Source organism: Parus major, chromosome 3 (genome assembly GCF_001522545.3).
Source record: "Parus major isolate Abel chromosome 3, Parus_major1.1, whole genome shotgun sequence".
Taxonomy (NCBI): Eukaryota; Metazoa; Chordata; class Aves; order Passeriformes; family Paridae; genus Parus; species Parus major.
In genome coordinates, this window is record NC_031770.1 from 33450134 (window position 1) to 33461980 (window position 11847).

Genomic DNA, 11847 nt, shown 5'->3' on the forward strand with positions numbered 1-11847 from the left:
GAGTACATTTAGTGAGCTGGAACTTAATTTGAAAGGGTTTGTCACAAGCTGTGCAGTGCCTCAGAAGTTATACCTTGGCCAAGGTTGAGAGAAAAAACATGCATTTCTTCTTAAACAGTTTAATCACTTTTTTCCCCACTCTCCATGCTGTCCTCCTTTCTCAAATTCACTGGGGTCAAAACCCTAACTCCACACTATACAAAGAAGTAGACACTTTCCCCCACTTCCACCACACTCTCTCTTCCTACTACAACAATTCCTTTCTAGCCATTCACTCCTTGCTCATGCCTCCCTACAACAGTCTGTATCATTTGCATGGAACTGGCAGGAAATGCATGTAAGTAGGCAGTGTGAGCATAAAGTGGTCTCTGACACTCAAAGCACTGCAAGAGAAAAGTTAGAAAAGGTTCATCTCTTGACAGTCCCAACAGAAATACAGTAAAAAAAAAAGTCACCTCCTTCTGGAAGCCGGTGCAAGTCATGTGAACAATTCCCGAGTTGAGCAAGCATGTCACATCTGCAGGAACAAGGAACGTTTGATAGACGTCGTTACCTGATCACCAGTTTATGCTTTTTAAATAGTGCTCTATTTCTCTAAAAGACAAACCTCCAGCACCCCTTTCCTTCATCACATCACTGACACACTTTCCTAAAAATTAGTTACTCTCTGTCTGTAGAAACTTAATCTCAACCGCTACCCAGGTGCTGTGCTTTGGGCATTTCATTTGATGACCATCAGCCCTTCCTGAGCTATGTTACAGAAGCCCCCAAACCCAAAACTCAGATACGTTTCACTAAGAGTAGGCACCTTGTCAGGACATGGTAACCAGGTCTGAGAAGGTTTATGGGGCTTTTCTTGTTTGGCATTTTGTGTGACAAGCAATGAACAAGAAAGAGAACCACCAAGTAGCATTTGACCTCCACTGAACCTTGTCACTACTCAAATGAAAAGCAGTGAAATACCTACCAAAATTATAGGTGCTTGGATTAAAAAACTGTTCAGGCGGTGGATAAGAAGGAGGAACCCCCCGACTTAGACTACGCTCGTGTACCAGAATATCCAAAATGAGGTTTGGAGAAGTCATGCTTATTACAGGATCCAGTGACCACAGTGCAAAATAGGGGCAATCATGAAGGAATTCTTCTGGCCTTAAAGAAAACAAGTGCATAAGTTCAACAGCAATTTTCAAATTAACCCTCTGCAGGGATATTGAAACCACTTCATTAAAACCTACCTCAGTGAGTCTGGCATTTGAGCATGATACCAGCGATTGATGTCAAACACACCCAAATAAACAGACGGTTTTTCTTGACCATGTGTATTCACTTGCCAACTGAAGATCGATACACTGGTGTCAGGAGAGATTACTGTCAAAGACAAGACATTGTTTCTTACTGTAAAAAATACAAGATATTTGCTGTTATTTCTCTCATGAAACACGTCTCTTTACTAGGAATGATAAAAAAATTTATGAAATAACAACCACCTCTGCAATGGGCTTCAGTCATAGTGCCTCTTTTTCTAATTCAAATTATATGTGTTTTAAACAGAACACAATTATTTATTAAGTTTTACATGCTGGATGAATAATTTGGGGGGAAAATACACTAGGAACACATAGACTTCTATTTTTAGAAAGTAAACTTGTGTTTATCTTGTACAGTTGTATCATTCAGGGAGCATGATTGATTTCCATATGCAAGTCAAATTCAGGTAACATTCCTAAGCAACAGACAGAATGATCTTACTGTTCAGTGCAGACAACTGGCAGAACAAACTGACCAGCCTTATACAGATGACCCCATACACTGCTCTAGCATCCCAGCAAACATAAAATAAACGCTACTTATTCCCTTAAAGAATGATGTTCAGAGGGATAAGAAGTCTCACATAACTTAAACACACAGTTGTTTTTTTTTTTAATAAGCCCTGCAAGGTCAGCTAGATGAATATTTAACTGTGGGTATAGAACAGTATTCATTGCCTAGATTTCCAAACCATGTAGTTTAGAATAACCAAGCAGGTACAACGAGAACAAACCTTCATTAACGCTATCCTCTCTGTCAGCATGGTTGTGAAATTTTTCTATGGTCTGAAAGCTGAGGAATTTAGTATTGCTGGTATGCCCTTTCCAGGGAAAGATTCCACCAGAGAGAGCTAAACTGAAGAGTTTGACACAGTATTTAAAACCCTGCAGGAAAAAAATGGAGAGGAAAGGCAATTTTGAAATAATAACATGCATTATACCTAAATATGAATTATTGCAAATATCTGATATAATATGCTTATTTTACTGTATGTTTGCCATCAACAGGAGCCACATCTGACATGCAAGAGAATTAAGTGTCAAGACATAATGGGCAAGTTTGGCTCTAAAGGCTTTTGCACGGTTTCGAAATTTAGCATTTCCCTAACTCTAGTCTAGATTTAAACACGTTTTGCAGAATTCCTTGCATCATCAAGGTGTCTTTAAAAACCTGAATCTATACTTACAAAGAGACATCTGAAACAATGCAACACATCTTCACACAAAGCCTTTGCTCCATATTTTAATTACAGAACCTGACATTACAGCAGCTAACGGTCTGTCATGAGACGTTATCGATAGGCACATCAGTAGAGTGAACACTCATCTCTCTAGAAAAAATGAGAACTTCCTAGAGATTTAAAACCTTCCTTCATACCACATGAGCTCTTACCAGAGAAACATCCCTCAATTCCTTATGGACGCACATGGGATTAACATGGACAATGTGTTTAAGATTCCAAATTACTACAGAGTAAGCAAACTGCTTTGAGATACACAGAAATAGATATACAGAAGGGATGGCCCTGAACCTCTGCCACCACCATTTTCTAAGGAAGCTGAAATTCTCTTTCCAGTACAGCCTTCACTTAACCTGTCTACCATACAATATGTGAATATGTGTGTATTGTGGGAAAATAGCAGCTCTACAATTAAAAAAGCCCAACAAAACACCAAACTAAAAAAACCCAGCAAAACCAATTCCAAACAAAAAACAAGTTTCCTAAACTTTCAGAGATCTAAAATGAACTGGCATGAAACAACATTCTCATTCTATACATTTAATTCCTCTAATCTGAGAAGAGACAAGTTTTCTCTTTATGGTTCTAGGAAATGCTACAAATAAATATAAAAGTTGTCTAAAGTAAATTAATAGATTAAAAATTCTTTAATCACCGAAAAGAAAAAAAAGTAAAATTTGTCCTGAAGCATGCACATTCCGTTCTATTTTATTCAGGAATTTTGGAAATAACATACTCATGCACTGTAGCTGAGAAAAATCAAAACTAGCTCTTTAAAAAACTAACATGAAGCCTAAGCAAAGAATCTTATCTTTCTTATAAAATGACTAAAGATAAAATCAATTTTAATAAAAGATGCTGACCTGAACAAGATGTCCACCATACTAAAGAACAGTTCCATAAGATAAAGCACTATAATTCCATAAACTCATCAGGCATTCAAATATCCTAATGACTAGAAATTTCAGCTTTCATTTATATACAAAGAGCTAACTTAACTGATACTCAGGGAAACTTCTTTCCATCTCTCATATACAAGCCTGTCTTACCTCGTACATGACTTGTCCTGATGCCAGACATTTCCTGTCACCAAATGCTAACTGCAACAGATGTAAATTCACAGCATTCCCTTCACTGGAATAGAAATAAATGAGGAAATTTGATTAAAAAACAGCTTTATAATCCTCATTTTCATTTTATTATATCTAAACTGAAACTAACTTAAGAGCATGCTCTTGTTGAAAAGAAAAACACTGCTTCCAGAAACATGATAATTGGTCACACTTAGCCAGTAAAACATAAAGGAGGAAATTTTGACACAAAAGCTTCAGGGGCAAATATTAACTATACCACTGAAAACCTTTAATATGCAACATGGACCTAAAATAGGGAAATATTCTCCATGAAAACTGCTTTGAAGTCAAGCTCAAGAAGACTGCCACTCTATGAACAGCTGGGCTAAGTAGCTGGCTGATGCTAAGAGAGGTATGTTTGTCCCCTTCCCACCTAAGTTCCAGTCCCTCTCTTGCATGCAGCACACACTTCCACACTCTTATTCATTATCCCAGCTGGAAACCATTGATTGGTTTGCTGAACATTATTCCTTTTCTGCCAGGGAAGCTGAAATGGCACACAAGGACTCCAAAAACTTCAGAAGCTCTCATGAAGAAACTAGCACTACTGTCACTGGCCTCTTTTAGGGATAGCTCTGTGTGAACAAATATTAAAAAATAAAAAATAAAAAAAAATCAGTGGCTTACGGTGATTTCTATTCACCTTTGTTGTGTAGACTGAGCAGCCCATAAGTAGCAACAATTTTGGAGATCACTCTCGGGCTCTTGAAAAGTAAGAGCACAGACAGGAATCCTTCCTCCTCCAAGCTGAGTGTAGTGCCTACAAGTTTGAAAAAAAACCAGAAAAGACAAACAGTCAAGCAAGTGACTTTTTATGCACCAGTCAAGGTGAGGAGATTTCTGTCCATCAAAACAATAACCTCTGGTTATGTCCTCCTCTGCCTGAGGAGGAGGAAAAGAAATTATTCGTTCAGCTGCTAGGAAAAACACTTTTCCTGAGACCTACTTTAATATTGAACTTAAAATACAGTAAATCTGCACATATTTAAAACAACACCAAACACAAGGAGCTTCTCATTTCATTACTTGGACGTTGTAACAAACTTTTTCTTTCAGACTGAACCTTAGCTGTACCTTCACAATCTTTTCCTGACATCTAATTATGTCTCCACTATCTATTTATGTATCAGTAATTTTTGGTAACTGCAGATTTGCTAAAGCAAGCCCCTATCTGATTTTGGCCAAGTATTTAAAGTATGATTGCTCTTCAGCAGATTTTGAAAAATTTCTTCTTTTTTTCTATTGTTTATAAATTTACATGTTTCTTATTCTCATTTCGAAGGCTTCCAAAGAAAATTTGATTGATGTACATCTATGCCTTGGAATGGGTCAATCCCCTACTTGCATCAAGGCTGAAATGTAGGAAAGAATATGCTTTCAGGCACAGATCAGCTATTGAATTATCTTGTCACACTAGTTCCATCCTGGTCCCTTAAAGAAAAATAATCAACAAAAAACCATTATGCATATACTGAAGCCTTTCAGTGCATGCCCTAATTGCAGTAACTGGCTCTGAGAAATAATTTCTAAAACCGGTCACATGGAAAAACACACATCATCTTGTTTCACTGAATACAACTGCACAGAACAAACTGACTTATAAAAATCAGATCTCTCACATCCTTACTGTCTGACATGTCCCAGTACATTCCATAAGATCTCTATCCACAGTGATGGTAAGAAGTCAATCGCAGTCCACAGCAGAGAAGGCGCTGCACTTAATCCACACAGGAGTTATTAGTTATTTCAGAAGAGGATTTCTGAACACTCCAAGGTTATAACCAACATCCCACTCACTGAAAAAGGGTTCTTGAAATTAATACATTTCCTGAAGCAGACAGATTGAGATTCCCTGCACCTCCAAGTGTGACAAAGTAGAAGTGACTACTTACTTCCTCTTCAAAGTTTTCATGTTCCCCAGTGACAAGTAGCCATCAGAAAAACCCACAACGAGCTGGTTGCTTCTGCTTATGTAGCACAGGGTTGATACTGCTGTTCCTGAAGGACTTCGTAATTGAAAACAGAGATGCCTCCCTTCTCTGGTCACAGCTTCTCTTCTTTGTGGAACTTCAGCAGGAATTCTAGTGACAACTTCGAGATCTACACACAGAAAAACAGGCAAGAAATTAATGCATTGTGCCACTTCCATTGCATTTTAAACTGATGTGATTATACAACATGTACAATCTAATTCTACCGTGCCAAGCAAAACACCCATTTCTGCAGCACCTTTTTTTCACTACTCCTGTCTCTGCACCTGTTCAGAAATAGAAGCACTCTCCAATGGGATGGGTCTTGTCAATCCTATTTCAAAACTCAATACAAATGTAACCATTGCAGCCAAATTCTTCTTGCACCCTTTAAAGCAGGAGTTTGGGCCTCATGATGAAGCTACTTGAGCTCCTGAAGCCACTCTTACCACACCCAAAACAGCGTATGCAATCTGAAAACTGCCGTATTCACTGACCCAAATGCAGAATTTTTGATAGGCCACATTTATTTCAAAACACAAGCCTAAAGCCTGCCACAAGTCATTAATGGAAACAGGAGAACACTCCCAAGAATTATGGTACCTCTAACACAACTTCCTGTCACGCAGCTGCACTGACTCAAATGGAAAAATTCCTACTCCCACTGGTAACAATCACAGGGACAAGGGAATGTGGGCAGCAAGAGGCCTTCTTAACATCAGCAGCAGTATTAAGTCACTCCCCATTTTTTGATCAGTTCAGCACCACACCACATCAAACTGCCATCTCCAGTCAGCAGTCAGCAATGGCAGAAATGGCAGTAGTCCGTCGGCACGCTGGGATCTTCACTGGGATACAACCTGGCTTTGGAAAAGAAACAAATCTTCTTACCTCTAAATTCAAGTTTAAAAACAGCAGCTTACCCGATGCTTCTACTTCATTCTGACTGCAAGACAAATCATCCAAACAAAGGTCAACCAGAAGGACATGGCCAACGTCTGTGGCCACTGCTGCCACTCCAAAGAGCCATCGCAGACTCTGATGCAGGTGCCGGGTGCTCACGCTGGCTCCGCCGTCGTTGCTGATGGGTTCGATGGCCGTCACCTGTAGGGAACCGCAGCTTAGTATCCAAGCTCTGTGACAGGCTCAAGAGTAATCACTCAGAAGGGAAGCCAGCATTGGCACAGCAGAAACAGGAAAGGAAATACAGGATAAGATTTCCATGGGAATGAAACATTCCTACAAAGGGTTGGAGAGAGATGCTGGCTTATTAAAATCTACACTGGTCCTCACTTTAACTGATAATATCTAACAAAAATTTTCAATGCACACCAGCTTACACTGTTACAGGTGGCAGAGAAAACTCTAAAAGGCAGCCTAAAACAACAGCAAGAGACCAAACAAGAACTTGCTCAGCCTGAGGCAGGAGCTCCCTCTGCTCCCTGACACACCAAGCAGTCCCCACAGCCTCAGCACAAGGTGAAGACAGACCCTTCAGCACCCACCGCACACCCAGGACAGCACTGACTGCTCTAGCAGACACAAGCACTCCACGGCTCCTGCACTATAGCTGGACAACACAAGAACTGAGGCTATCTTCCAGCCTCTTACAAACGCAGCACCATGAAAGCAGACAGTTTTACATCAGCAACAAAGCACTGTCTGAAAACAAAGCAAAGAAGGGAGCGTCACAAGCTAGTCCATCTTTTTATGCAGGTTATTTACCCCCTGAAGTGGGGGAAAATATCCAAACACAAAGGCTTCCTGAAATTCTCTCCTGCATCAAGCACTTGCTTATGACTGCACTGCCCGGCCACCTGCTATACAATTTACCTTCAACACGAGAACTCCAAGCTTATATGTACCTCTAGTAAATTCAAGCAACTCTATTTTCTTTCAGAATTCCTATGATTCAAATTAGATTTTCAATCTTCTCTACTGCTCAGAGGACTAACAAGAGTATTTTGGTTATTCAAATTCTTGTGCTTTGAGTCTTAGTGACTGTGCCGAGGAAATACAGAACACATCTTGCTGTGTAATTAGACAAGGTTCAAGGGTTGCTGCTTCTAGTATTTTCCTTTTCAGATATTTTTTCATAGTACAACTGGGTCCAAATGAAGCTTTACTATATTTGCATAGTCTTCCAAAAATGTTCCATGTAGAAGCTCCTGAAATGACATGTTTTTCCACTATGCTATGCTTTCTCTATTCTCCTAGTGCTCTGACAACACATTCCGAGGAAGAACAACAAAACCTTTTCTCAGCTCACTGAATCTGAATGCTGCCCTTCTGCCTCATACAAACCAATAAAGTTTGGTAAAATACCATATGGCAGTCCTGAAACATGCAATCACTATAAATTCACGTGGGAAATAATACCGGAAACATGGTGCTCCTTAGAGCCTTAAAACAAAAATGACAAAAATGCAGAAAGGGGTGTTTAGAAAAAGGTTCTCTTGACTGGATAATCGGAACTGGCAGTATATTAATACAATATAGAAAACATACAACCCTCAAAGAGACATTCCAAAGCTATTCTTGAAATGGAAATATGCAGCACCAAACAACACAAAATCTTCATTTCCCCAAAAAGATACATACCCTCCCTGAAAGAGCAATTGCTTTAACCACTCTTGAGGTCCCAAGGTCGTACAGACAGAGAACACTTCCCTCTGCTTCCTCCAAGCCAACCAGGAGCCCAGTCCTCTTCTGCCAAGAAAACTCCTTCACCACACGAACAGTGGGAGGCTGCTCGTTCACTCCGCTGAAGCGATACGCAGAGAGACGCTCTCCTGTCACTGAGTTCACCACCTCCAGCTGGGGACCACACGCCAGCCACGCCAGGCCACTTCTGCCTGCAAGGCAAAAGAAACACCACTGAACAAATCCCCAGCACAAGAACTGAAACAACAGCAAGGGCGCTGGCACTGGGCCTTTCCCTCAAGTGCACCAAAGGGAGGAAGGGCAACCGACCTACATCCCCACCATTCTTTTAAACCACCCATTGCAATCCTCAACCAATACATCTTAGAATTAATAAACTCATTCTTTTGCATTTGTACTTGTCTTTCCTGCACTCAAGAACGTTGACTCTTTGGGATAAAGATTACAATACACTGAGCTCCAGGCTGTATCCCATACTTGGATTGGTTCTGCTAGAAAACACCTAAATATGTACAAAGTCTCAAAGCATACTTCACACACAGCCCATCTAAACTAATTCATTTCCAGTTAAGAATTTTGCTTGACGCACGACTACTCTGGGCAGGGATTCGGACAGGATATTCTCTTCAAGTGGGCACTGCATCCGTAAATTTCAACTTTTACACCTGCACATCCCAGAAAGAATTTAACAAGTGTTGTTTCACTGATGAATTTAACACTTGTTCCTTAGCTGAGGAACTTCAAGCTCATACAAAGGATTAGCTCCATTACTGCACTTACAGACAGGGAGATAAGATTCTACCTGGTCTTAACAGACGCCAAGACATCCACACAGGCATCCAGCTCTACCTTCAGATCACCGAGAAAGTCAACTGCCTAATCTGCTTAGCTGCTCTCAGCAACTCTCACTGGGTCTCATCTGCAGCCTATTAAATAATACGTGGGCACTTCTTAACAGAGCTGTCCTTTTTCCATTTTTTATTTGGACTAGAGAAGAAAAAGGAGTGCATTGTGTCTCTGTAACTACTTCTGCATGGGATGTTATGATGGATGTAGAGCTTGGGATAAAGAAATTTGTCCCAAAACAACACTATTTCTTTCTTGAAAACTGCCTTCTATTTCATTCAAAACTGAGGAGCACATGGTCACCCATATTACTTAAATAGCACAGGATTGGAGCAGGCTGTTGCACTTTCAATGCTTAGCACTTCCAATTGTTAAAATATCCTGTCAGCACTAGCAGAACCTGATGCATTCTATTTAACAGAACCAACCTGATGCTACGACCCTGAGCTTCAGCCAGTAACAACTTTACACCAAATCCAAATTTAAAGGAAAACCTCAGAAAAAAAAAAAAGAGCTCACCTCCAGAAAACTTCCCACACAGCACAGAGTCTAGGGTGATCTCATCTTCCCCAAGTGCCTCAACAGTCACCTCTGGAAACTGCAGCAGACTGCTCGTTACCTGAGCCGTTAGGTCTCGCATTCTTCACTGCAAATAAAGAAAAAAAGGCAAGAAGACTCATGTCAGCCATAAATATCTTTGAGACTGACCCAAGCTTCATCAGTATGCAGTGAAAAATCTCCCATACATCATTTGTAGATCTTTTCTGCTTAAAAGAAATGGCACTTGGGACATTTTTTCACCTCACAGCAGAGCAAATAGAGAATTTTGAGCTTTTCTGATGCTTACAAGATCACCAACAAAAGGTGATCCAGAGGGATGGACAAGATCAATAACAGGGAAGAGAACAACACACCAAGTTCAAGTCTACTCATACATGTTAGCAAGATTTGTTCTCAGAATTTTAAAAAGTTTGTGCTCTTCAGGAAACATAAGCCCACAGCAGAAGAAGCAGAAAGCATTTCAGCACTGTATCCCAATAGCCCCCAACAGCTAAGATTCTGTATTAGATGCAGACCAAAGGTTTGACTGTCCTTTAAGTGAGAAAACAAACAAAACCAACAAAGATCAGAATTGGACATTAGAGCAAATTCACCCAGCTATCTGCTGTGGTTCTTGTCTGACACCACTCTGGTTTCTTTCAAGAATTGCAGCCTAACATGGCCAAGCAAGCAAATTTGCTAAAGTCTGTGCTGAGTCAATGCTTGTCTCTACATTGCTTCCTTTACCTGGCCAGATAGACATAGGGGCTCGGTACAGAACACAACAGTGTGGTATTTCACTGCTTGTCCCTCCCAGCATCAGTTCTAGAATTGTGGCTTACTAACGGAATTCCAGAATGGCCTTCAGGAACCGCTGACAACCATCTTGTCCAACTGTCCTGCTGCCCAAGCCGTCAGCTAAAGCAGGCTGCCCAAGGCTGTATCCACATGGATTTGGAACATTTACTTCTCCAACAGGTGTTTACAACCAGCAACCTGGCAAGCCCACCTGCAGAAACACCTGCAACCCACGCAACAGGGCCTGGCATTCAGTGACTTTCTCCTGATAATTTAAGGATTCTATTCTCTCCACCACACCACTAAAGCAGCGTCACACGGGGACGGCCTGTCACCAGTGTTTCTCCAAAGCTATATCCGAAGCCTTACTAGGCAGAGCGGCCAGTCGGACAATCCCCGTGCTGTCTGCCAGGCAGCACGGCTCCCTGCAGCGAGGCCCAGCCCGCCTAAGCAGCAGCCATGTTGCTGCCAGGCACCCGCAGCAGCGCGCCCCGCCTCCACCGGCCGGGCCAGCCGGGGAGAGCTGCTGCTGCTGGCTGCTCCCACAAACAACGTATCCACCTCCTGCCGCAGCGAACACTGCGGTCCGGGAGACACCGTCAAAGGAAGGTATTCGACTCTGGGAGAGCGTCCAGAGGAGAGCAAGCAAGATGGGTAGTGGGGGCCTCAGGGCCTAGCAGGGGAGCTGTATGAGGAGCAGCTGAGGTCACTGGGTCTGTCCACCGGGGAGGAGAGTGAGGGGAGAACTCATGGCAATCCACGACTTCCTCATGACATTGGAAGAGGAGGCACAGGCACTGATCTCTCTCTGCTGGCCAGCAACAGAACCAGAGGGAAAGAACTGAAGTTGTGTCAGGGGAAGTTTAGGGTGGATATCGGGAAAAGGTTCTTCACCCAGAGGGTGGCTGGGCACTGGAACAGGCTCCCCAGGGAAGTGGCCACAGCACCAGCCTGACGGAGTTCGAGAATGTTTGGAAAATGCTCTGAGGCACATGGGGTGGCTCTTGGGGATGGTGATGTGCAGGAGTTGGACCGGGTGATCTTTGTGGGTCCCTTCCAACTCAGTTTATTCTGTGATTATGTGTGAGAGCATGTGCTACATTTTGGTGTTCAGTTTCAGGATGACAAAAATGTAGGCAACACTAGTAGTTATTAATAATTCATTAGTAATACTTCAAAGTAATGAACACCAGACATGCATTAGACTTAGGTGAATAAGAAGAGAGAAAATACCTGTCCAGTCTACAACAGTGCATTAGCAAAAACTGATTTTAGTTGCTTCTTTGAATAAGATCTTACCTGGCCCATGTAACTGTTGGGTCCTGTTGAGATGAGTTCTTGTCCTTCA

At 41.7% G+C, this 11847-nt stretch overlaps 1 protein-coding gene across 3 annotated transcripts; it reads right to left on the reverse strand.

The window, feature by feature from the left end:
* Positions 1-34: 34 nt before the first annotated feature.
* LOC107201148 (protein ELYS-like) lies at positions 35-10984 on the reverse strand. 3 transcript variants are annotated; one of them, XM_015620344.3, is made up of 11 exons: positions 10869-10984; positions 9681-9807; positions 8253-8506; positions 6575-6755; positions 5574-5781; positions 4325-4441; positions 3598-3682; positions 2042-2192; positions 1236-1395; positions 968-1149; positions 35-517 (listed from the first exon to the last, which is right to left on the reverse strand). In XM_015620344.3, exons 2-11 carry the CDS (start codon positions 9799-9801, stop codon positions 264-266), a joined length of 1713 nt encoding a protein of 570 aa, XP_015475830.1. In that variant the 5' UTR covers positions 9802-9807; positions 10869-10984; the 3' UTR covers positions 35-263. The 3 variants fall into 3 exon arrangements, with proteins under 3 accessions (XP_015475830.1, XP_015475832.1, XP_015475836.1); XM_015620346.3 differs by lacking the exon at positions 10869-10984 and adding an exon at positions 10711-10825; XM_015620350.3 differs by having other exon boundaries at positions 36-517; positions 1236-1368; positions 10869-10983.
* Between the last annotated feature and the right edge of the window lie 863 nt (positions 10985-11847).

Bases quoted from the DNA above. Each gene is read 5' to 3' on its own strand.
- LOC107201148 (XM_015620344.3), bottom strand. From the start codon at position 9,801: ATGCGAGACCTAACGGCTCAGGTAACGAGCAGTCTGCTGCAGTTTCCA. The intron at 5,782-6,574 runs GTAAGCTGCTGT...TTCTGTGTGTAG, and splicing joins GAATGAAGTAGAAGCATCGG to ATCTCGAAGTTGTCACTAGA. The intron at 518-967 runs GTAGGTATTTCA...TTGTTCCTGCAG, and splicing joins TCCAAGCACCTATAATTTTG to ATGTGACATGCTTGCTCAAC.